This window comes from Euprymna scolopes, chromosome 34 (assembly GCF_053919585.1).
Source record: "Euprymna scolopes isolate OS-2025 chromosome 34, ASM5391958v1, whole genome shotgun sequence".
Taxonomy (NCBI): Eukaryota; Metazoa; Mollusca; class Cephalopoda; order Sepiida; family Sepiolidae; genus Euprymna; species Euprymna scolopes.
In genome coordinates, this window is record NC_136515.1 from 51,632,510 (window position 1) to 51,659,273 (window position 26,764).

Here is a 26,764-nt window from a genome sequence, read left to right on the forward strand (position 1 = left end):
GTACCCACTTTTTAATTGTAAGTTTTCATTTGGTTCACCTGGTCAATTTCACCGTGAATAGGTCGTAAATGTCGACCAGAAAAATAAGATGAAATGGGTTTGTTTTACAATCCAAAGAGATGCTAAAAAAAAAGTGGTATAAAATTAAATATATAAATAAATGTTAGCAGGAAATAAAAGTTACTTTGCAACCTATCTGTATCATGGGACAATATTCAATTTGGGGACATATCTGAGCTGACACCGTTGACACCGGAATAAATGTTTACACCGGAAGTTGTTATTTCAAAAATAGAACTTTGTGTTTGTTTTGAGCTTTCTTCCACCTCAGGTGGGAGTGACTTTCCATGCTTTGATCGTGTGTTAAGGGTTTTCATCTTTTTTTTTTTTTTGTTAAATCTTTTTATATCAAGATGGATCCGTCTAGTGTGAAAAAGATGTTCCAGGATTTCAATCGATATCAATTATTCGGCCTCGGCTTATCCACGCTTGCATTTACAGCCATTTTGGGATTACGAAAATTGGGCCTTTTCTACCAATGGCGACATAAGGTTAGTAAATAAAACATTAAAAATGGCGTTCAATTGTACTATAGGGACTAATAAAATATTTTGCCAATTTTCGCTTACTAATCGCCCAAATGCTTAATAAAAAATAAGATCAACTTTGTGTGTGAAATAATATTTTCGTGGGTAATTTCTACAGAATTCAACGGAATTGTTTTTGTTGTATCATAATCCGGGTTTGTATTACTGTACACATAGATTCGAAAAAGTTGTCAAAAAATAAATATATAACAAATAAATGTCATCAAAGGCAAGATAAGTTAATTTTCTACCAAACTGGATATATTTTTCGTGTTTTTATTTAATGCAGCATGTTTATTCAGCTCGAAAAACATACAGTGTTTACCGATGTATTGGAAAATTCAAGATGGCGCCGCCTCACTCCCTCTTTAACATGGTAAGTTTGGGATAAGATGTTATAAATAAAAAACCGGATAAAATACTGTTAAAAACTTGCTCAATATATGTTACCATGACATAGGTTGACATATATTCGGCGGGTTTTTAATAGTATTTTGTATTTTTTTTTATTTATAACACCTTTTCCCAAACTTACCGGGTTAAAGAGTGAGTGAGGCGCCATCTTGAATTTTCTAATACATCGGTAAACACTGTATGTTTTTCGAGCTGAATAAACATGTTACATTGAATAAAAACACGAAAAATATATCCAGTTAGGTAGAAAAGTAACTTATCTTGCCTATATATTTGTTTTTTTCACAACTTTTTCGAATCTATGTGTACAGTAATACAAACCCCATAATCCTTAAACGGGTCCTATCCTAACCCTATAATAAATATATAGGTGACTAACCGGGGGGGGGGGGAAGCGCCGGGTTTTGTCTGGGCGTAAAATGCACTAAATATGATGCTTTAATTGTACTACTAGTACAATTAAAGCATCGTATACAATGTACTAGTGCAGGCAGAGAGTGATATCCACGCTATTTTTTAAATCGTATTTCCAAGTTTAATTAAAGTTTTATTATATGTTTTTTTTTTTATTCAGTTGTAAGGTTGAAGTATAGAATAGGTACAAAACACCCTCCCCTCCCCATGTTAAGAATGGCTTTTTTTTTTTAAATAATAACGTTATTATTTACGTCCAGATCACTCTCTGACTCTGCACTAGTACCGTTTTAATTTGTCCAGATTTCGTATAGAATCGTGATTTCAAAAGTTTTTAAAAAAAGTACTTAGGTGCCATCAGCTAGAATCGAAACCGAAACTGTAGCTGGTGACGTTACCAGTGTACCAACTTGACACGATTATACGGATTAAGAATTAAAAATTAATAATGAACTAAGATGAATGTACAATAGGGATTGCCAAAAGTCACCACAGAATCACCCCCCCCCATATGTAAAACGATGTAACTTTATTATAAATCAATATTATCAATATAACTTTTGTACCATTTAAAAGGAGGGCAAAATAAACTAGTAATAATTAGAATAAATTTTTTTCATCGTACGAAAATAATGAAATTGCGAGACGAAAATCGTGTTTACATAATTGGCGCTTTAAAATAACGTTCCCATGTAGTAAGCATTTCAAACGTGAAAACATACCCGTGTTTAATAAATCTAGCAAAAATCAACTAAACGGCCAGATTTTCGTGAAATTTTCGATACCTGTCCATTTTAGAATTAAATTACATATAAAATGCAGTTTCCGTAAAATATACAGGGGAAATATTTTTTTTAGTGCGTGTCCCCCCCCCTTATATTTGATTTTTTTCGAAATTTGAACAAAATATATTTAAATCTATCGACCTTTCTATTTATTATGAAACATAAGAGTTCAAATAAGTAAAACATATTATGTTTTAAAATTTAGATACTGTGATAATTAAATTGATTGACTTACCGAGGGTGGCTCGGTGGGAAGGGAAAGACACTCATGGCTGTGAACGGGCCGGCCTGGTGTTTGTTAATGAAGAAAATAGGATGTCTATTCCTTATAGCTTAAATAGACATTCCAGTCTCGTTTCAATCTTGCTGAACGAGAGATTGAGACTATAAAAACAGTCACCTTTGTAGGCTTGTTGTTGTTGTAGTTTTTTTGTTCTTGTCGTTGTTAGAGATCTATCAGACCGGTACGACAACTGTTAACAGCGCGTTATATTTACAAGAATACGTTTGCTTGTAAGCAACGAGGTAATTTTTCGTTGCAAGTTAAACGTCTTTTCTTCCCCCCCCTCCCCACTTGTCGGTAGGAAATATCGACAATACACATATTGAACAAAAAAATTACCTTGAAGTTTCAATTAAAAAATGATATAAATTTAATATTATGTGTTTTTTTTTAAATAGCATTTTTTCGAATTAATATATACTATAATCAGGTGAATTGCCAAGAAAAAGAAACTTCCTTAAAATTAATTAATTAATTTTTAAAAGATTAAAACGATTAAAATTCCATTATTTCAAAATGTTCCGTTACAACATTGATTTTTAATTAATTATTTAAATTTTTTTTAAATATTAAGTTTTAATATAAACATGACTCTTGTCAGCTATTTTATCGCGAGATTAAAACCAATTTGAAAATATTGCACAAATATTAAGCATTTTGTAGGCCCCCTCTCATATTTTGTTTGTCTCTTTTTACCGAACAAAATATGGAACCCCGTAGATAACCAAATGAAAATTCAGTAAAACCGTATTTCATATTTAATATACAAATGTTTATAATATTATTAATCGTTAAACTGTGTAAATTTTAAAACCTAACAAAATTATAACAAAGATTAATTATTAATTGCAGTTTGAAGAAGATAAACAAAGGTTTTAAAAAATCATTAAGTCGCTTCTGCTTTTCCATAGTTCGTATAGGTAACACAGATCTGACGTCACGGAAACATACAGCCCATTTTTCACAATTGTTTGGCAGTCTCTAATGTACAAAAGGTTTAACGATTTTGTACTCATGCACTTATTGATCTGTGCTGAAATAATAACGTTATTATTTAAAAAGCCATTCTTAACATGGGGAGAAGAGGGTGTTTTGTACCTATTCTGTACTTTAACCTTACGATTAAATAATAAAAAAAACATATCATAAAACTTTAATTAAACTTGGAAATACGATTTAAAAAATAGCGCGAATCAGTAAGTGCATTAGCACCAACGATTTTTCCAATTTTGATCCAGGTACTCATGCAGAGAGTGATCCAGATGTAACTCAATGCACGCCTGGCTTTCCCCGGAATATGGCGTCAACAGCTGGGGTAAGCCGAGCGTCGCTGAAGAAATTAAGCCGTTTGATGTAACATAAAGCTGAGCCAATGACAATGTAGCGCAATGGTTTTCAACGCGACGCGCGTTTGCGTGAGTTGAAAATTCAAAGCAGCAGACGACAATCATGAAGAGGAAGAAAAGAAAAGAATTTAGTTAAAAAAGAAAAAAAAAGCATACCACCATTTGCATACTTTCACGCAAGGAAAAAAAACAAAACATAAATTGTACAGCATTAGCTGAGCAGTTGAAAACATCAGCAGGAGTCCTGGAATTTTGTCAAAATAGGAAATTACTAGCATGAACGAAAACATGTACGTCTTGTGGATGTAGCTGCACGCTTATTGTAAGAAGTAAAGTAAGCGATGGCTATGCCTAGAGGTGTCAGGTTAGCAAATGCCGAATGTTTACCTGGATCCGGACTGAAACTTTTTTTGCAAAGTCTAGGCTGGCAATTGTCATAATGCTAAAACTAATCTACTTGTGGGCGTCCGAAAGAGCAATGCAAGAAGACCTCCAGCGCGAATGTGCAATTTGCTCGACGCACACCATCGCCGACTGGAAGAATTTCTTAAGAGATATTTGCGAGGAATATTTTCTAAGGAATCCCTGGCAGATAGGGATCCCACACCATACGGTTGAGATAGATGAGGCTTTGTTTAACCGTAGAAAGCATAATGTCGCCTGGGTCTTCGGTGGATACGACGAAAGAGCAACGCAAGAAGACCTCCAGCGCGAATATGGAATTCGCTCGATGCACACCATCGCCGACTGGAAGAATTCCTTAAGAGATATTTGCGGGGAATATTTTCTAAGGAATCCCTGGCAGATAGGGGGCCCACACTATACGGTTGAGATAGATGAGGCTTTATTTAACCATAGATAGCATAATGTCACCTGGGTCTTCGGTGGATACGACGAAAGAGCAAGGCAAGAAGACCTCCAGCGCGAGTATGGAATTCACTCGATGCACACCATCGCTGACTGGAAGAATTCCTTAAGAGATATTTGCGAGGAATATTTTCTAAGGAATCCCTGGCAGATAGGGGCCCCACACCATACGGTTAAGATAGATGAGGCTTTATTTAACCGTAGAAAGCATAATGTCGCCTGGGTCGTCGGTGGATACGACGAAAGAGCAACGCAAGAAGACCTCCAGCGCGAATGTGCAATTTGCTCGACGCACACCATCGCTGACTGGAAGAATTCCTTAAGAGATATTTGCGGGGAATATTTTCTAAGGAATCCCTGGCAGATAGGGGCCCCACACCATACGGTTGAGATAGATGATGCTTTGTTTAACCGTAGAAAGCATAACGTCACCTGGGTCTTCGGTGGATACGACCCCGCCGAAAAGGAGGGTTTCTTGGTAAGTGTACCAAACCGGAATGCCGAAACCCTCCTTCCATTAATAAAACAATATATCCTGCCAGGGACCACAGTCGTATCAGACTGTTGGAAGGCATACAACAGTGGAGGGAGAGGGGTATTGCCATTTGACGGTGAACCACAGCCTTCACTTCGTAGATCCTGAAATGAAGGCTACGATGAATCATGTGGAATGAATGGGGAAGGAAGCAAAACAATGCAACAAAGTAGAATGCTGGATACACCAGGAGCTTTTGGACGCATATCTCCTAGAGTTTATGTGGAGGCAAACATTTGGTAATGCTCCGTTTGTCTCCATATTAGCTCACATCACCAAAAGCTACCCGGTTGATGACGAGCTTCCTTGCGCATCCGCTATCACCTCTGCATCCACTTTGCTGTTGTGTGATGCCCTCCAATGGTCTGTGGTAAAATCTGTTTTAAAATGAAAAAAAAAAAAAAATCCCACCCAGTTTTCTTTCTTTTTTTCTTTATTTTTTTCTTTCTTTTTTTCCTTTCTTTTCTTTCTTTTTCTAGTTTCCAGATTTTTCCTAAAAAAAAAAAAAAGCTGTGAGAAATTCTTCCATATACGGCAGCCATCTTTTCTTGTTTGTCCGTTCACGCATTAGTGGTCGGCTGTTATTGGTTTAAATTTGAACGTGTCAGGTGATTTGACTTGGCGCGCTTTTTGTATCATGCTTCCTTTTTCAGTCTAACAGCAACTCGGCCACACGATAGACTCAAAAACACAGTGGCTCCCACTGGAGGGAGCTAAGACAATTCCTTTATGAACACCAAACAGTTGGTGAACGAAGGACACATCTCTACAAGCAGAAACAACTTATATTGCTGAATCTATCCAAATTAAGGATGACATTCAAGAACTGTTCTGCATGTTTATTTACCAAATATGGGATCTTATCTCAATTCATATTGAGTCCTATGGGGCTCACATTATGCCTGATTATAGGCGCCAACATTCCCGCTGAGTTTACCATGAACAATCATGGATCCTTTCGAAGGAACAACGAACTAACATTTCAACAATAGGAGTCCAAACTAAAGGTTCCATGCATATGGAAGTAAAACAGGCCACCGTTTTACAAAAGGGAAAATACCAGAACCAATAAACTTTCATTGCTGTTACTTGTGAATAAATTTTGAGTTTGAAAGGTATGGCTTTTGTATTTGTGGATTCTTTTGCTTCTGCAGGGAGGAAATTGGGATGTGAGAAAGAAATTTCTCACAAAGCAAAAAAAAAAATTGTTTTGTTTCAACTTTTCTATTTTTTCAGCCCCCCCCCCAAAAAAAAATATTCGTTGAAAGTATTTATTTGACTTAACTTTGAACCTTTTCTCGAACAAAAAAAATACCAAAAAAACAAAAAAAATGAACAAAAAGTATTTTTTCTATGTTTCTTGAAAAAAAAAAAATTCCTTGACAGTATTTATTTGACTTACCTTTGAACATTTTCTTGAACAAAAACAAAACAAAAAACACCAGCAAAAAACACAAAAAAATAAACAAAGTTTTTTTCTATTTTTCTTGAAAAAAAAAAATAAATTTAAATAAAAAAACCTTATAAACACAAAATTCCTTGAAAGTATTTGGTTGACTTACATTTGAACCTTTTCTTGTTAAAAAAAATTTAACATTTAAAATATATATATATATATATATATATATATATATATGTATATAAAATACTGTTATAACAATTTCCTTTACAGTTAATAAAACTTAAAAAATCAAGGTAGGTTTTCTTTTCTTGTTATGCTTTCATCGGCGACGCTCGGCTTAATTTCCTTGGCAACACTCGGCTTACTCCAGCTGTTGATGCCATGTTCTGGAGAAAGCCGGGAGTGCGCTGAATTACGTTCGGATCACTCTCTGCATGAGTACCTTGATCCATTTTTGACCTCTTAAAAACAATTTTAGCCGGCTAAAGACTCATAAAAGAACGGCCCGTAAAAAATCCAATCATTCGAGGCCCCTAGCACCGCTCTGCGACTTTTAGTTTTGAAGGAAATAGTTTGAAAATATGGAGACAGATAGACAGACAGACAGATGATGTCATGACCTGATTTACTTTAAATAGTTGAAGAACTGACTAAATTTCATGTACGTCGCGTTAGCGCGTTGGGTCATTATCTAAACGTTTTGGGGAGTGTGGAGCCACCCTTTAATTACCATTGTTCCCAGATCCAGTCTGACCTGGAGTGGTAGTACCTGTTAGGGTCCCAACTATGGGTTAAATAGAAACCGATTTGAAAACAACAAATATATTTTATAAAAAATTCTTCTTCAAAATCTTTGGATTCGGCAGTAAGTAATCCGAAAAGGGTTGATATGCTGTAAAACAAAAACAACCAACCATCGAGCTGAAGGAACTGACATGAAAGCCAAAAATGATTGATTGTACCTAATAGGACTACAATTTCTCACTTATTTTAAGAAAGAAACAGAATCTGTTTTTATCCTGCTTAGTATGCAGGCGAGTTTGTAAGAAAGCCCTATGAAGGTCCCCCAAAAGGACATAGTTATTTTTTTCTGAAGGCCAATAATAAATCGAGCAGCTGTGCTGTTAAGTTCACACCAGCATATGCTGCATCGTTAATGGAAACACTCTCCTGCCTTTTTAAAGAACAATTAAATCCAGGACGGATTTTTGTAGTAACTCCAAGGCCCTCCTTAAATACGGGTCTATGAGGAATCCAACAATATTGGTCATACTTACCAGGTGTAACAGAGAAAGGTTCAACAGTACCTATTTGTTCATAATCTTTGAACACTTGTAAATATTCATTGTATAAACCTTGTTTCTCCAAAGAAACAGCCACTCTTTGCTGTTCAGGGAGGGCACGTAATTTGAGTCTACCCAATTCAACTTTTTGAAGTCCCAGGGCAGATCCACATAATATTTCCCATCTTATTTTTAATTCAGCTATCTTTGCTTCATCATACGAAGACAATTTAGCATTTTCATTAATTCCGATGAAATCAAGAAAAAGAAAATTCTTTATACCGCCTTCTACGGAAGATTCTTAAAAAAATGGACCAAGAGTGTCCGAATAAGAGGGGATAGGATTAAATACCCTTTCCGCCAAATATGAAGAACAAGCAGGTAATGATCGGGAAACTTGATCAAAGGGAGGCAATTCATTCTGAGTTTCCTTATTTGATGTGGGCTTCAAAAAATTACGCCCCTCCCCAAAGAGGGTAATTCTATTCAAAATTTTCCAAGCTGTTCCATTAAGACATTTAACTACATGGAAATTTTTAATTCACTGGATTAAGTCTAGTCTGATGAGACCATTTATCACATTGCCATTTTGATCCTTATATCCGTGACAGAGATGAAATCCTGCCTCAGTTATGTTAGATGTAATCTCCTTAAATTTGTCAACTTGAAATTTACAGTTAAGACTGTGAACAGGGCAGTAAAAGGAAAGGGTTTCTGTGAACCCAATTTTATAGAGACATCGAGCCCCAGAAGATCGATAGACCTCGTTCCAATAAATTTATTCACAGTATTAGTATTTTCGTTATCTTTTCCTTCTCATCTCTGTTTAATCCGACATCATTGGAGACACTAACTTCTTCTAGGGTTGCTTCTTTCCCCTTCATGTTCCATATCACTATGCCAGGTTTTATAGCTCTGTTTTCTGAACACATAGAAATAGGAATTGCATAGTCACAGTACATGGTATATGACTTATTTTCAATTGTTTTTCTGGTATACTAGCAGAGGTACCTGGCATTGCCTGGGTGTTTGGAAGTGTAAAAGAAAAAAAAAATGTTAGTAGGGAGGGAGGCTCGAACCCGTGACGAATCTGAAGGCCGAAAAGAAAGTTAAAGAAAACCTGACATCTTACTGCTATGTTACGAGGCCATAGGAAGTCAAAAGCGTTCAAATTTCGCGATGTCAATCAAAAAGTTGACTTGCTAAGTGCAGAAATGGACCTTAGCTGAAGGCCAGTTCAGCTTTCCGCTGTTTCATTCCCCACGATGTTAGGGAAACCAAGCTCCCACCCCGAAAAAGGGGAACTCTCAAATGAATAGCAATTGTCTGATATGAAGGATTTTCCCCACATTGATCAAAGCTTATTGCTTTCTGGACGTCTTGGCACGAAAGGCCGCATTCGCTTTCGATTCAATTTCACTTTTATACAAAAAACACGCGAGAGGTTGGAATAGCGTGAATTTTATAAAAGTCGATCGAAATAAATCTGGATACGACGTCCCTTCGCAAATCGTACCCCCCCCAGAACCCCCACAAAAAAAAAGCCTTCACTGGACATACAAAAATGCGCGCGTCCGTTTTGTCTTATATATATATACATGTCCCCAGGACTTGCTGCTACATGTGGTATTCAACTTTTTATGGATGGTGCAGTGGAGATATTTACACTCTCCATTGTGTTGCACCGTATTGTAGCCGTCCCCCACAAGAACCTTCCAACTTTTATCAGTTTCATTTTACTTCAGTGAAAGTTCTCAGAAATCAAGGAGCCCCCTTCCTTAGACTAACATTTGACCTCTGTATGAGAAACGTAGATATTCAAATATTCCATTAAAGTTCTCCTATACCTTTTTTTTTTTTTTTTTTTTTTTTTTTTTTACAAGGTAGTCACCACTTATCAAGGCCCGGAAGCCACTCAGGGATAAGGGTTATTGTAAGTACAGTACATTAGTGTGGATATTTAGAGTGTCTACTTAAGGGGGCGGTTCATCAGGAATTTGTTTATGTTGGATTTGAAGGCATCCAAATTGTAGTCAGGAGGGAAGCAGGTAGACGGAACAGAGTTCCACAGGTGTGTAGTTCTAAGAAAGAAGCTTTGTTCATGGAATCTACGTTTTGATTTAGGCATAAATAAAGAGTGGGGAAAGTTTTTGACAGTGGATTCAGCTAGACGGGTGTTTTTTGTAAAAGATTGGCGAGGGGAGAACAATTTTTCTCTCACCAATTGACAATTTAAATATGTTATAATATATCTTTGTTATAGTCTCTTGGTCTTACTGGATTTTAGTACAAGAATTCATCTAGTCTAATGAAGTATCCAGTTTCATGCTGTTACTTGAAGTAACATCACTTGGAGACGGTGCATTATTTCTTGAAAAAACTAGTGTGACCTAGCTATACTGAGGAGATTTTATTTGGGCTGCGAATATTATGTGATTTTGAATATTTAGTCAGGGTTTACTCCTGACAAACCCCTGTATAGAGAAACCTTACACACACAAGAATAATGTCTAGTAGGCATTCAAGTTCTCTCTATTTTATTTTGTATTACTTTAATGCATTCGTTTTATTTCATGTTTGATTTAACAAAAAGTTTCACAGACTTGATGAAAAATTCAATAAATTCAGATGATTGCCTCCCTTTGTTACGAAGCAAACTTTTCTAATTGGTCCCCTGTCAAAAGGAGGGTGGACCTGTAAATTCACCCTTGTCTGTTCGTCCTTTTGTCTATCTACACTTTTCTCAATAACTATGCCTTGGAAGTTTTTGAAATTTTGCACAAACATTAAACAGTAAAAAAGTAACGGAACAGATTTTTCGGGAAAACTCTGGTTGATCCCCTAGGGGTTCCTTTCTGGTTAAAATGGTTAAAATTGACATTTTTGTGCTTAGTAAAATAAAAACTTGATGCCTTGGATTTTTATAAAATTTTCTGAAAAGTTGTAACTAAATGTTTTCTATATAATTTTGCTTGTCTATACTTCGCGATAACTCTTGGGTGTGCCTGAGGGGGCTCTTTTAGGGCTAATAAAAACACTTCATTCTTGGGACTATTTTACCATATTTGCCCAGAATTTTCTATGTATGTCTATTTAGCAGTTTTGCATGGTGCTGAACTCAAATTTAAATATGTTAAGGTCTTGGGGACTTTTGGGACTAAATGGGAGAGCAAATGCTGAACTTAGTTATTTCTTTTTTTGCATGGTGCAGAACTCAAATTTACATATGTTAAGGCCTAAAACCGCACCGTTTGTTCATTTTCACCAGGATTTGACATCCCCTGGGGACTTTTGGGACTAAATGGGGGGGGGGAGATGCTGAACTTAGTCATTTTTTTTTTTATGCCTCGTTCACTGTGCACTCACGGAGGGGGGGGACCATGCATGCTTCACTTGTTGCAATGCATGTTAGCATATCGCTGTTCAAATTTTATTTGTCGGGAAAGTAATAAAGCACGCACTTCACATGAACCTTCGAAGCGTTGCTATAGATAGCTGTATGTTCCTGATATAAATAGTCACAAGTTCAAAAAAACAAATAAGGTCAGCGCTTGCATTAACCGAAATGTTGAGAATAATACTAATATGAATACTTCAAATAATCACCAAATATATTTGTTAAGACCTATGTTTTAAAATGTAAACCAGCAACTAATCCTTTGCAAGTCATTGCTATCAATAAGTTTTTAATGTTTTCAAAGTAGGCCAACTGAGAATGGAACATTGTCCTATCATAACACTTATCATAAAAGCTGTTTACCTTTGAACTGATATAAACTGAGCGGTTGAAGTATAACCCAACTGTTGTTGATTGATTTGCCTCAGTGTCTCTGATCTTTAATTTTCGTGACTTTTAAACATTGCCTCACCCTCAGCTGTAGCTGCTTATATACAATAGATATCAACCTCAGCTGATAAAATTCAGCACAGACCAAACGAAACCAGGTCAAACCAAGCCAAGCCAAGCCAGTGTACCTTTCTCAGCACATGCAAGAGCAGTGGTTCCAAACCAGGGTCCATAAAAGCTTTAAGGTAGCTTATGAAAAAAAAAAAAAATTGTATTTTGGTGGTCTATTGTAAGTAGTTAGGAGTTCACATGTAAATCTGTCGAATGTAATGACATATAACATCATCATCATCATGCAGTCCGCCAGTCTTGACGATGACTAGTTGGGGCGTCAGTGCTTTATTTTTTTTATTGTTTTTTTTTTTTTACACAGTGGTCACCACTTATCAAGGCCCGGAAGCCACTCAGGGATAAGGGTCATTGCAAGTACATTACGTTAGTGTGGAGATTTGATGAACTGTTTACTTAAGGGGGCGGTTCATTAGGAATTTGTTAACATTGGACTTAAAGACATCCAAGTTGTAGTCAGGTGGGAAACAGGCAGATGGAACAGAGTTCCACAGGCGTGCTGTTCTAAGAAAGAAGCTTTGTTCATGGAATCCACGTTTCGATTTAGGCACAGATAAAGATTAGGGGAAATTTTTCACAGTGGATTCAGCTAGACGGGTGTTTTTCGTGAAAGATTGGCGAGGGGGGACCAGAGATTGGAGTTCAGACGAGCACCTGCCATGGAAATAAGGATAAAACAAGGATAGGCTCGCAACGTCTCTTCTGTGGGAGAGAGGTTGCAGGGTAGAGAAAAGGGCATCCCCCACTAAGCCATGAAGTCTATTTTGTACTCTGTCAAGGCAGGATAGGCTGTTTTTAGCAGCTCCTGCCCAGATATGGCAGCAGTATTCCATCCTTGGATGTACTTGGCTTTTATATAGATAGAGAATTGCACCAGTAGTGAGATATCTTCTGGAGCGGTAGAAGGATCCCACCATCTTTATCACTCAGTGTTGGCGTAATCTCACTCCATCACCACAGGACTTTCCACCTTGGCTCCAAACTTGCTTGCTCAGTTTAGGTGCAGTATCTGTTGTGCATCAGATAGACACCCTCTGAACCTCCAATGCTCATGTCCAGTGAAGCGAACCCACGACGACTGGCAGCAGAGGAGGCCGCAGCTTCTGGACGAAAGTAATCTCAGTGAGGTAAACAGTCGCCCTATCGTGTCCGCTACTACACCTTTTCTTTCTGGATGAGGTTCCATAGCCTTTTAAGGAAAACTGCAAGGCAGCAGTAGGATTTGAAGTCAGAGTTCCCATCTCTTAGTCTTTTGCTGTGATAAAGCCCACAAGGCAGTGGTGTTTGATTTTGGGGTTGTCTCCCCTAGTCTTTGCCCAACCAAAGGCACCCACAAGACAGTGGGGTAGAGGTTGGTAGTGTGCCTGGGCCTGTCCACACATCAGTGGGCCATAACGCACTACCTCTGGGGTCCCCGAGTACTCTGAGATCTCCTGGGTGAACTGGGCCGTTTCTTGCAAGAAGGGGTCACTTTTTGCATCAAGATTTTTGCAAGTCATGTGCCTAGCAATCTCAATGTACGTTTAGAAAACGTTATTTCGACCCCGTTGTGATGTCATAAGTAGTCGTGGTCTTGGCAGCTAGCGCATTATCTTTTTTCACCTCCTTTTCCTCTTTCATGTTACAGGTTCGAGCCTACCTACTGCGGTTAATTACTTTCTTTTTTTTTTTTTTTTTTTTTGCGGTTGCACGGGCACTCGCTGCTATTTTGATTGAAACCAAAGTTCATTTTTTTTTTTTTTTTTTAATTTTTAAAAAAAAAAAATTTTTTTTTTTTTTAGTACTGGGGGTTGCTCAATATTCCTAGTATAGCACCTCTCTTCATCCAGGCAACACTAGCTACCCCCGCTAATGATGTTATAAAAGATACACCAAACTCGGAAAACTCAGAAGTTGAAATTCCATCAAAATTTCAATCTTTACCGAATAGTTCATTGTCAACATGTATAGATCAAGGTCATATAAGATGCAGGATTCTGTTGGCTACAACATGGAATCGAAAATGAACGGAAATAAAGTTATTGTCAAAAGTATGAGTTTTCTCTTTTCTGTGACCTTTAACCTAAATTTGCACGAAACCTGGGTACCATTCACTGGTATCTTAATTATGTAGTATACAAATTTAAAAAAAAAATATTCTGTTCTTGTTTTTATGATTAAGTTCTTTATTTTTCTACTAACAAGAGATACATAATATATATTTCGTGATTAAATGTTTTAAGTGTAGCATAGTTGTTCAGCTCTTAAAAAATATTGGCCTTCAGGACAAGATCAAAGTGTAGTATCTGTTGTTCAGATGCTGCACTTCTATTTCTTGTTCTCTTTCGGTGGCGGAGAAATCCTTCACGACTGAGACAATTTTACTTTTTTGTACCTTTTCTCCACGTTAAAAAACGACCCTGGTGTCTAACTCTGTCCCGTGGGGAGGCATAGTAAATAGGTACAATAAAAATGAAGGAAATAAACAAAGAAGGGGAGAGTGTTAGGTACAACCCCCCAAAAAATAATTGTTATTTGCCTTGAACCGAGAAAGGAAAATTTATTGCCCTTGGAGAAAAACAAATCTATGATGACAGTTTGAGAGATAAATAAATCTGTCTTGTATCACAGACTTTAATCATCACATGCCCAATGGCTTCTACCTTACTATTTAATCTGTAAGTTGTTGAATTAATCTGTTAAAGAGTATACTTTGTCCTTTATTCATTTTAGAGTTGGTATTAAACTAATAATGTATATCATCAGAAGTAAGAGAAAGATAGTCTCTGTTTCTAGAAACAATGTGTTTGCCACTAGAACTTTTATCATGGTATACTTTTTAGGTAATGTTGATTGGTTCTTTACCCGCCTCTGTGACTAAAAATATTCTGTCAAAAAGTTGTGTTTTAGAAGCGAAAGTTGATTTAAGAACGAAAACATGAAATCCTAAGGAAATGAAATAAAACTTCTTCTTTTATTAGGCAAGATAAATTACTCTTCTAACTTATTTTTAAGTGTTTATGTAAGTCGAAACTCGGTGCACCTGAAACTCCGAAGAATTTCTGTGATCTTGTTCTAAGTTAACATCTTGGCACTACTTTTGTTTCAAACTTAAAAAAAAAAAAGCGCCTTAAAATAAGTAAAAGCACTTAAAACTTATTCAAGTAGACAGAAGAGTAGCTTATCTTGTCTTTGGTGGCATTTATGCTCGAAAATTCTTTGGACAGATTTTTGGGGGTGGGATACAAAGATAGCACCATGATGTTCTCGCTTTTGGAGTCGTAAGAATCGCTTAAAGAGTCAAAAAAAAAAAAAAAAAGGCAGAAATCCATAAAATAAATATCACCCTGGCATTTATTGGTTTGTTTTGGTTACAAAACAGTATAAAATCAGTTTGAGGTCTTGTAAATTGTTCTGAGGTGCCCCTACTCTCACCAAGAACCATTTTTTTCAATGACCTACTAAGGAGATGCCATCAAAAAGAAATAGGCCTAATCATCAGAAAACGGTGATGTGGTGGATTGAGCATGTTCTCCGGAAATACCCACAATTAATCATAAAAACAGCATTGCACTGGACCCCAGATGGTAAAAAGAAGAGAGGAAGGCTGAGAGCAACTTGGAGAAGAAGGTGGAAAGGGAGAGGAAAGCTATGCAGCATTCTTTGGGTTAACTGGCTGGGCTGGCTTGGGGATAGGCGAAGGTGGAAGGGATTTATTGCTGCCCACCAACACACCACGGGGTGTAATGGTTGATGATGATACAGGTCCATCAAAAATAAATAAATAAAAGAAAAAAAAAAAAAAGCTGTTTCGTTTCATTTCAATAATAATTTGCTAAAAAAAAAAAAAAAATGGAGGAAAAAAATAAAGAAAAAAAGCTATGTTTCGATTTCGTTTCATATTTTCATTACCGGTTCGATGTTCAGCTGCCCTAATTCAACTTTGAGACAAACTAGTTCGTTGGCCCGAATCACACCCAGGGTAAAGAACCAGTCAACATTATCCTTTTTTTCTGATAATAGTGCATTCAATGCAACAATGTGTTTGTAATTATTATGTAGTAGTCTCTTCTCCAACTGATAACTAAAGATTCGTTTTGATTTTATAGTTGATTTGTATTAGTTCATTGTTAATGTACAAAAATGTTATTTGGATTTTTTTCATAAACAGTTGGAAATAGTCGATTATTAGTATGCAAAATAAGATGGTGTAAGAACTGAATACCTCTAAAGCCCCCCCCCCCCGTTAAGAAGATTTGTTAAAATAATAATGTTACTATTTAGAAAATCATTTTCCTTACATAATTCGTAGACATTTTTGCTGACGACACTACCATCTATGGTAGCACATCTAAGACAGTAAACGACCAAGTTCTCTCCGATTCTCTCTCCTCTGATCTTGATCACGTTGTACAATGGGGAAAGGAGTGGCTGGTTACTTTTAATGCATCTAAAACCAAGCTTCTATCTTTACATCATCAATGTCCTGATCCCCATCTGACATCAATTAAAATGAATGGCTCTCGTCTTGGGGAGGCCTCAAGTTTTGACAGGCTTCTGGGCTTGATCTTTACTCCTGATCTTAAATGGAACACGTACATCAAATCTGTTGCCAAGGCTGCTGGAAAAATGGTCGGATCCTTCTATAGATCCAGTAGATATCTCACTGCTGATGCAATTCTCTATCTATATAAGAGCCAGATACGTCAAAGGATGGAATACTGTTGGCACATCTGGGCAGGAGCTGCTAGAAAAGACTTGTCCTGCCTTGATAGGGTTCAAAATAGACTTCGTGGCCTGGTGGGAGATGTCCTTTTCTCTTCCCTGCAACCTCTATCTCACAGAAGAGATGTTGCGAGTTTGTCTCTGCTTTATCGTTATTTTCATGGAAAGTGTTCGACTGAGCTTCAATCTATGGTCCCCCCCTCGCCAAACTTTCACAAGAAAGACTCGTCTAGCTGAAAACACTATCAATAATCCCCCCCCCACTCTTTATCTGTGCCTAAACCTAAACATAGATTCCATGATCAAAGCTTCTTTCTTAGAACTGCACACCTGTGGAATGGTCTTCCGTTTTCCTGCTTTCCAGCTGTCTATAATATGGTTGTCTTCAAGTCCAACGTGAACAAGTTTCTGATGAGCCGTTACACTTAAGTTAGCAAATTTACCGAACTTCCATTACTATCGATTACTATATTGTTCTTTTGACTGCTGTACACTCTTTAACCCCTATCCTTGAGTGGCCTATCGGCCTTGATAAGTGGTGACGCCTATGTAAAAAAAAAAGAAGAAAAAAAAAGAAAACCATTGGAGGGCAGGGGGGTTTTGTTAACTATTCTGTGCCATCTCTCTATCGAAGAATGTTCATATTTTTTATCTTAGTTATAAAATCTTGGTTGGTTATTAGATTGATTTGTTTTACTGTAAAATGAAAAATATAATACAACTAGCGGGGGTACCCGGCGTTGCCCGAGTGTTTGTTTCCGGCCGGGGGGGGGGGTTAAAAATGTTATGGTAGGTAAGTAGGAAGGATCAAACCCGGAGTCATGAGTAAAAGTAGGAAAATAAAGTGTGAAAAAAAAAACAAAAAAAAAAAACATCTGCAACGTTAACAGTTCGGCCACCAAAAAAAGTCCATTCCAGTTGTTTAGGGAAAAAAAAAAAAAAAAAAAAAAAAAACGACTACGGTAGGTCGGCGCGAACGTGAAAATATAATGTGAATTGTCCAGCACGCTAACCACTACGCCACAGAGCACTGCAGCTTAGTTTAGTGATTTTAAATAACTTCACATGAAAGAACTACGAAGCCAAACCGGTGTTCTCTTCTCAACTGTTCCTTGTGAACGATCCCCAAACAGTGTTAAGTGGTGGCAGGGGGAGGAGGAATTTATTAGAGAGAAAATATTTTACCACTTCCATTGATCTTAACCGATTTTGGCCGTGACTTCTCAGCAGAAAAAGTATAGAAATCTAAGATTATCGAGGAATTTGAGAAATAATAAGCCTATAACACACCTCAGATATTGTTCTGCCGTTTGTGCATATTATATTTGCATGAAATATCTTGATTTTTAATCCTATTAATGTCAAAATCAGACGGGAAAAAATGAGTTCATTTTATTTATATAGAGACTAGTAGGACGTCCAGTATTGCCCGGTCGTAAAATATGCTTAAATATAATATTTTGATGAATGCAAATTTTGTATTTATTGTTATATTGGACCGAATATATAGTAATGATTTAAAAAGTTTAAAAAAAAAACTACCCGTGCGCCACCACTGAGAATCGAAACCAAAACGTTTAGCTTACGATTTACTTTTTCCTTTGACGTTAATGCCTGAGCTATGAAGACATGTTTCCTGCAAGGCTAAAAATTAAAACATGAACCAATAGCTATTACCTTACGCATGCATATTCATAATGCCGTCGTTCAACCATCAACTGGCAAATTCCATTTTTTTAATTTTCACTTTTGCGCCAACTTTCCCTGGCTAAAACCTAAATATAAAGTTCCACATAGATTTGAATACCCTATATATTAAGTTTCATGTCTGTAGACCAAAAACTGACAGGAGTTTTGGTAGGCAATCTTTTAAAACAAATATGTATATACGCATACATAAATATATATATAGAAAGAGGTTTGTGTTTACTATAACCTTTTTACACAAGTATTATGCAAGTATAAATCATGTAGAATAGTTGCATGAATATAATTACACGTAATAATTAAAGATGATAATCCTATAAGAAAACAAAACAAAACAAAAAAACTAATAGGGAATTAATTAAAATGAATATTCAAAAGAATATGCAAATTAGCTAGATCTTTTGCAGATGAATGCAGTTCCATGAGCTATATATAACAAAGTTGTATTTTCTATTTAAATAAATAGAAAAAGGGTTTTTAATATGAATATCAATACACAACCCCCCCCCCCCAAAAAAAAAACGAATTTATAGGAGTATAGATAATAATAACAATAACAGCAACAACAATAAATGTGTAGGCTAATACCCTTAGCTAAATCACTAATACCCTCAGCTAAATCACTAATACCCTCAGCTAAATCACTAATACCCTCAGCTAAATCACTAATACCCTCAGCTAAATCACTACTCCAGAATAAAATTCAATCTGTTTTTATGTGTGAACATACTGAAAAATTTTGAAATTTGCAATGGGAGATGAGTTTCGAATATAAATTTAATGTAAAATGATCATCATTTTTGGACCATTCTATTTTTTTTCTAAGTTGTTTTCCACTAACCCTAAGTCTGACTGTCAAGGTGTAAAACTGTGTGTAATAGCTTTAAAAAAATAGAACCTCCAATAATTGTACAGACTATATCTCCCATATAAAAATTAATCTTTTGGTTTAACTATTTAAAACACAAAAATAGGAGCTCTTTTTACGCTTTTGCATGAAACTGATACCTCACTCTAAATATATATAAATAAAACAGTAGATGTATGTATGTATCTATGTGTGTGTGTAAATATTTAACCGATAAACTCTTAAACTACTGGTCACATAACACTGAAATTAACAGAAACTAGTAATCATACGCCAAGGATGGTTTATAACGAGTAAAATCTTTGTTTGGATGGATGAATAACGCGTACATAAATATGTCGGCAAGTTGAAATGCAAATTGTTCATTTCAACTTGCTGACACATTTCTATTACTTTTGTGCATGTGCAAATTCATTCATAGCTTGAAGTGGTTTAATTTTAAATCTCTCTTATCTATCTTGCAATAGCTCAAAACAGTAGAGAACATGGCTGGAGTGCTAAATGTTTTTGTTTGGATTCTAACTGATGGTATTCAAATCATTTTTGTAAAACTTTTGAAATCAGTATTATATATATATATATATATATATATATACATATATATGATATGTAGTTTGCTTGAAGCATTGTGTGGGATAGGTATGTAGTAGAGATTTAGAAGACTATCACAATGCGAGGAATGAAATATAGTCATTGTTGGTGAAAGTAGACGAGAACAAGTGGCAATTTACAAATCAATAAGTACATACATATATGTTTATATATACATATATTTATTCAGTTGTATTAAGTGCAAATGTCTTACTTGTTACGTTTGCGACAATATCCATTATTAATTTCGGAAAAAAAATTCCCTTTTCAAATGGTAGATGTGACAGATCAATTCAAAGCATGCTAGAACCATTTGAAAAGGGAATTTTTTTCCGAAATTAATAATGGATATTGTCGTAGACATAACAAGTAAGACATTTGTACTTAATACAACTGAATATATATATGTATATATAAACATATATGTATGTACTTATTGATTTGTAAATTGCCACTTGTTCTCGTCTCCTTTCACCAACAACGACTATATTTCATTCCTCGCATTGTAATAGCCTTCTAAATCTCTACTATATATATATATATATATATATATATATATATATATAATATTCAATAGAGAATTGATTCCCTAATGATATATACAAAAATTGCATGAATTAAAATACATTTAAGCATATTTTACTACTGGGCAACACTGGGCACCCTCTGCTAGTTCTAAAATAAATCGTATTATATTTCATTTTTTATGATCATAAATAGATATTTATTAGTAATGTTTTTAATGACAAAAATGTTATTTCACTTTTAAACATTTTTTTGCTGCATTTTTGGTGCTTGTTTCATTTTATTTTTATTTTTTTCACCATTTTGCAATTATGCTTTTTGTTGTGAAAGAAAATAGGATATTATTATACCGTTGCACCCTATGCTAATTCATCCAAAAAGGAAATTGTGATTATTCTATTTTGGGGCGATTACATGTAAAAAAAACCCCGGAAAAACTTAGTAGTAAAAATAAAATAAGACAATAAAAAAAAAAAAAAATCAGTTTCTCATATAAATGGGACCAGGCAGTGTTTTAAGGACATGTAACCAATTTTGTTTGTTTTAAATTCTGCTCAAAATTTAGTATAAAATATATGTCAATGTCATAAAAGAAACACTTCTTTTCTTATTAACCCTAAGTCCTGGTGGTGATCTGTAAAGTAAATCAATTGCATGTGGTTTTATAACTTTACCTTTCGAGCGGTTTAATGTTAGTGCTAAAAAATTTACTTAATTGCCCTAAAAAGTTTGAATGCCCTGGAAATAGCTTATTTAACGTTAAATTTATATGCACAATTAACCTTTCCCACTAAATCCCAAAATAATAATTTTTTTTTTTTTTCAGTGTGTTCATACATAATCGCCTAAAAAAAAGTAGAATTTCATAGGAGGGGGACTTTCTAATGTAGATATAATTTCTAGTGTTGGGACGATTAATCAGAATTGGAAATCAGAAAAATCGGAACTTTTGGTTGGTTGTTTTTGTTTTACGGCATATCAACCTTTTTCAGGTTATTTAATGCCGAATCTAGTTATTTTGAGGAACGATTTTTAATGGAGTATATTTTTTTTTTTTTTAAGTCAGATTCTATTTAACCCATAGTTGGGACCCTAACAGGTACTACCACTCCGGGTCAGAGTGGACCTGGAAGCAATGGCAATTAAAGGGTGGCTCCACACTTCCCAAGGCCCGCAAGGTGGGGGGGGGCCTCACCATCGGATATAGTTTTAGGTCATATCCAGGAAGGATCGGAACTTTTGGGGTATTGGAATTGATATCAGAATTGAAAAAATTTGTGCCTATTTTTCTTTTTTATTTGATTTTGTTTAAAATGAAATATTCCATTCCTGCTATTAATGATGAAATAATAAATATTTATTGATTTTAAACTACTACGAAAACTAAAATCTTTACATCACAAGTGTATTTTTACGTTCGAAAAAAATATTTGTACATTTAACGTAAGTTTTTACGGTAATCAAGAAAAAACAATATATATATTATTCCTTAATTGGAATTCATTTTTTGAGATGAGCATTATATATTTTTTATTTCGGACTATTAGTCTCATCTTTATTAGTTGTTTTTTTTTTTTTTTGCTTCACAACCTGACGAAGGCCAGAGGAAGTTGGCCGAAACGTTGTGAACCAAAAAAGAAAAGTGTTTTTTAACATGTTTTATTAACTATTTGCTCTTATATATATATATATATATATATATATATATATAGTTATGGTTACTTAATTTAATCACATAAATTAATATACAAAAGTATAATTTTATGTGTAAACTTTAAATATTTACTTCAACAGTGCTCAATATGTAGGTAGAGCTAGGTAGTAAGTTATAAAATATATATGGCAATTAAGCTACACAGAATATTCCGCGTATATTCTGTGTAGCTTAATTGCCATATATATTTTATAACTTACTACCTAGCTCTACCTGTTGAAGTAAATACTTAAATTGTATATATATATATATATATATATATATATATATATATATATATATATATATATATATATATATATATTTTTTGTTTTTGTTTTTGCGATGTGTTTTGAATGAATTTACGAAAGTGCATTTTTACCTAAATGCGAGTTGGGAATAATTTTCCGCTTAACCAATTTGGTACCCCCACATGGGAGCAGTATATATTATATTGTTTTTAAAATATGATTATCCACTGACATGTGTTTCGTCGTCTCCGACTCATCAGAGTGACTGAATCTAGCAAGATTTGAAATTGGGACCCCACGGTAATGAGCCTAAACTCCTAAACCGCTCGTCCATCTCGCATGTTGGCATGTCTGCCTAAAACTTTTGACAGAAGTGACTGATTTTTACAAGATCAGTATCGTTTTAAAGTTCGACCTTTCAGATGACAAATATCGAAAAATTGGCTAAAATCATTAATATCTTCACCTTCAACTGGGCACTTTTCTACAGGGGGGGGTCGGTTTTTTCGCCGATATTTTCGAAAGTCATCCTCTCCTTTCCGTTGTCTAGCCTTAATTTAAACCTATGTCACTTCCAGTTTGGCGGTGGTCATAACAGCAAAGACATCAATCTTTTTTCCCCGTTCTTTTGCTCCTTCGCGGTACGGGTTCGAGCCTGCCTTCCTACTACCACTTTTTTTTTTTTTTTTTTGCTCAACATACACCTCCAAACACTCGGGCAATGCCAGGCTGAAATACTAGTATATATATATATATATATATATATATATATATATATATATATATATATATATATATATATAGTCAGTAGCTTCCTGCACTCATGACTCTAAAAGAATGAAACACTAATGTCTGTAGGTATAAAAAAAATAATTATTTATAAGTATATATATTTTTTTTATTAATTATATATTTATTTTTTTCTAGATTTTCTAGATTTAGTATTATTAGGCTGGATTAGAGTTAAAGAAAGATGGTAATTTGGGTAAGTCTTTTTTTCATTAAAGAAAATGCTTGAAAGAAATTTTCATTTGTGACGCCATTTTTAATTTCATTCTTTTTAGGTTGAAATGAACTGCAAGAAAAATGGAGGCGATTTAGTTGCTGAGGTTTTGAAGGTAAGGAAGTCTTTTGCAAATCTGAAATATTTGAATATTCAAGTATTCCCAACATTACGATCTCTAACAATAGTGTAAAATACTCCAAAGAATATAGACCACCTTATTAACAGAAGACACTGGCTTACAACTTGAAGATCTTCCTAAGGCCATGGAAGATAGATCTGTGGAGGGAAAGGGTTAATTTGTTTCTGGGCAATCCACCCGATACGATGATGACTCCAAAGAAACTGAAAGTTGGGGAATATTTATTTTTTTAATTGATGTCGAATAAATATTTTTAAAATTTCACAAAATGTAGAATTTATTTATGTCTCTTCTTCCTCTTACTGATTAGTTGTTACCCTGTTCCTTTAAGACCCATGAATTGGCGAGCAGGAATTCCAACCCCTATTCTTTTGGGGGTCATGTGAGCCAGCCTGTAAAAACTCTCGCATAGTGTTCCAGCCTCTTTTTCAACCCCAGTAGGACAGTGGCTAAACTTCTTTGGCAAAATCCCAAGATGGCAGTCACAGAAAGCCATCCCCTTCTTCTTCACCGTTATCACTAGGGCTATGACAACAGCATATTCTTTTCCTTGTTTTAATTCTCAAGTATATATCCATTGATATCTTATGTTTTTATGTAGAGTAATGTGGTTCTCGTTTGATTGTGTCTGACTGTGCCAGATATATACTTGAGCGTCAAAACAATGAAAAGAATAATCTATAGCCCTAGTTATCACGGTGCTTGTTTGGATAAAGTCAACAAATCATTCTTTTTTTTAAGTAGTAGAGCTGACACATCTATTCATCCTCTAATTCCCGCTTACATTGTGACTAAGGCCAAGAACAGAATATATTTACGTCCACGCAAAAAGAGCCAGAATTGAGGGATGCACACGTGCAACCTGTTACTCGAATTCTTCATCCCATGAAGTACGTTTTCGCAGACCTAGCAATCTTCCTCATTTCTGAACATTCACTTTTTCTTGTAGTATTATTTGCCATTTTTGCTCGCCCAGTAAAATTGCTCCAAATATTATATACATTTGTCGTGTTCCTTCTCACAAAAACTGTTACCATATTTCAGTTTCAGAACTTATCAACCAAATTATCACTGCATTCTCATGTGTGAGAACTTAACTGTTTTCAGGGTAAAATTAATCCCAACCATCTTAATTTTCATAAACAGTTGCATCAAAATGCTGTAATTAAACAGACCAAACCTGTGATGATATATATTCATGTGAGACCCACTGCATAATTCTTATCATTATGATCAGGATTCGGTTCTGGGATTCAGGAAGGAGTGAGTCACTCGCTCGACAAAAAAAAAAAAAAAAATGATTTGAGTGCCATCAGCTAGAATTGAAACCAAAATTTAACAAAACATATTTTCATGATTAAAACTATGTCTACAAGTTAAGCAAAGACTGAAGTTTGTTTATACTCAATATTATTGGACTGTGGAAAGGAGTCTGAATTTTATTAAATACAAGCTGGTTTCCACAACAACAATGTTTTTGATAGACAAGATGCAAGCAAGGGCAGTCGTCAGATGGGCCACCGAATTTTATAATTATGCAGATAGATATTTATAATTATGTAGATAGATAAAACAATTTATTTTTTTATCATTTTAGCATTATTTTATTTTGTACTAGTAGTTCAGCCTGGTTTTGCTTAGGCTCTATGTTCATAACTTTATGTGCATATGTATATATATATCATTAAAACGTTTGACATGTCCAGGTAACCTATATCTAAAATTTCAAGTGTTTAGACCTAAAATTAGCAAAGAAATTTGGTAGAGTATGCAAAGGTCAGCTCTTTCAACTTTGACCTTTTGGCAGCCAAATTTCCACCGAAAAGCTGATTAAAAAGCTTGCTGTACGTCTGAATACTTCTTATGTAAAATTTCAAATATTTAGACCCAAAATTGGCTGAATAGTTTGTTAGAGACTGCAAAGGTAAAATCTTTTCACCTTTGACCCCTTAGCAGCCAAATTTTTGACCAAAAACCGATTAAGAAGCTTGCCCTATGTCTGCATACACTTTATGTAAAATTTCAAATGTTTAGACCAAAAATTGGCTGAGTAATTTGGTAGAGACCGCAGAGGTCAAATTTAAAAAAAAAACTTTGGCCCCCCAATTTTGACCCCCTTAACAGTTATTGTTTTGGGCTCAAATCAAATTAAAAAGTTTGATCCATGTCCAAGTAACCTACATCTAAAATTTCAAGTATTTCAACTCAAAATTGGCGGAGGAATTTGGTTGAGTTTTGAAAGGTCAAATCGTTGAACTTTTACCCCTTGCCAGCCAAATTTCTGGCCCAAAACTGATTAAACTTATTTTCCCAAATCTCAATACCCCTTACGTCAATTCTCGAGTCTGTTGACTAAAAATTGACAGAGTAGTTTGGTAGGAAAATATAAACACACAGACACAGACAGACAATTTCACTTTCATAGATATATAGATTTTACTTTTGAAATTGAGGGTTTATATTACAATCCAGCGGTACGAAGAAGTTGTCAAAAATTAAAAATTATAACAAATAAATGTTAGGGAAAGTGAGATAAGTTACTCTTCTACCTACCTGGAAAAGTTTTCAGTATTTTTACTCTCTTAAAAATGTTTAATCGGTTTGAAAAACATATACTGTCGAATGCATCGTTACGAACAAGAAAATGGTGGTAAAAACTGACCCCCTAAATATTTATAGTTCTGATAATGCCTTAAACATAAAATTAAACAAAATACCATTAGAGATCCACTCAATATATGTTATCATGACATATATCGGGTGGGTTTCTATTTTCTACCACTTTTTTGTACCTTTGCGGATTGTAATACAAACCCGAAATTGATATTTCTAATTTCACTGCAGACAAAAACATAATGTTTAATGAGACAAAAGATTTTGTGTTGTGGAAAAATAGCAAAGGTACTTTTTCTAAATAACAATAATACCTACTTCTTCATAGTATAAATACGGATTAAATGTTTTCTCTATTGAAATACGTTTTTTATTGATATAAGAATAGCGTTTTGTGTATGTCAGTTCTAATTCTGCATTGCCAAAAAATAATGGAGGTACTCTTTCTGTATAAAAGTAATACCTCCTGCAGTGCTTTTGGCAGATGGGGCTATTAATTAGGGGGATAACTTGCATTGTATTGGGGTGGCAACCCTACAGATTCTGACGATGGATTATTCCTAACGTAATTTCCGGTAAGCAGGTTCTAATTTCCAGTCAGTCAGGACCCAAGACTCAAAGGGAGAGAATCATAACATTACTTGTTCTTCAGTTGAGTGAGTTCCCACCCAAGTAACATACTTGTCTGTATTTCTCTTAATATATCATTCATTTCACTGTTTCCTTTGAACATTTACACCACAACACATTGACTAAGAAAAAAAGGTTTTCTTCACTATTGTAGTGAAATAAAAAAAATCGAAATATTGAATATAGAGTGAAAGCAATTGTATCT

General features: G+C 35.1%; 1 protein-coding gene across 1 annotated transcript in view; it reads left to right on the plus strand.

The window, feature by feature from the left end:
* The first annotated feature begins 263 nt into the window (after positions 1–263).
* LOC145259199 (2-hydroxyacyl-CoA lyase 2-like) overlaps positions 264–26,764 on the plus strand; it is a 110,766-nt gene continuing 84,265 nt past the window's right edge. The window contains exons 1-2 of the mRNA XM_080117028.1: positions 264–551; positions 23,236–23,289. Coding sequence (XP_079973154.1) covers positions 414–551; positions 23,236–23,289 — 192 coding nt within the window. The 5' untranslated portion in view covers positions 264–413. The remainder of the gene's footprint in view (positions 552–23,235; positions 23,290–26,764) is intronic.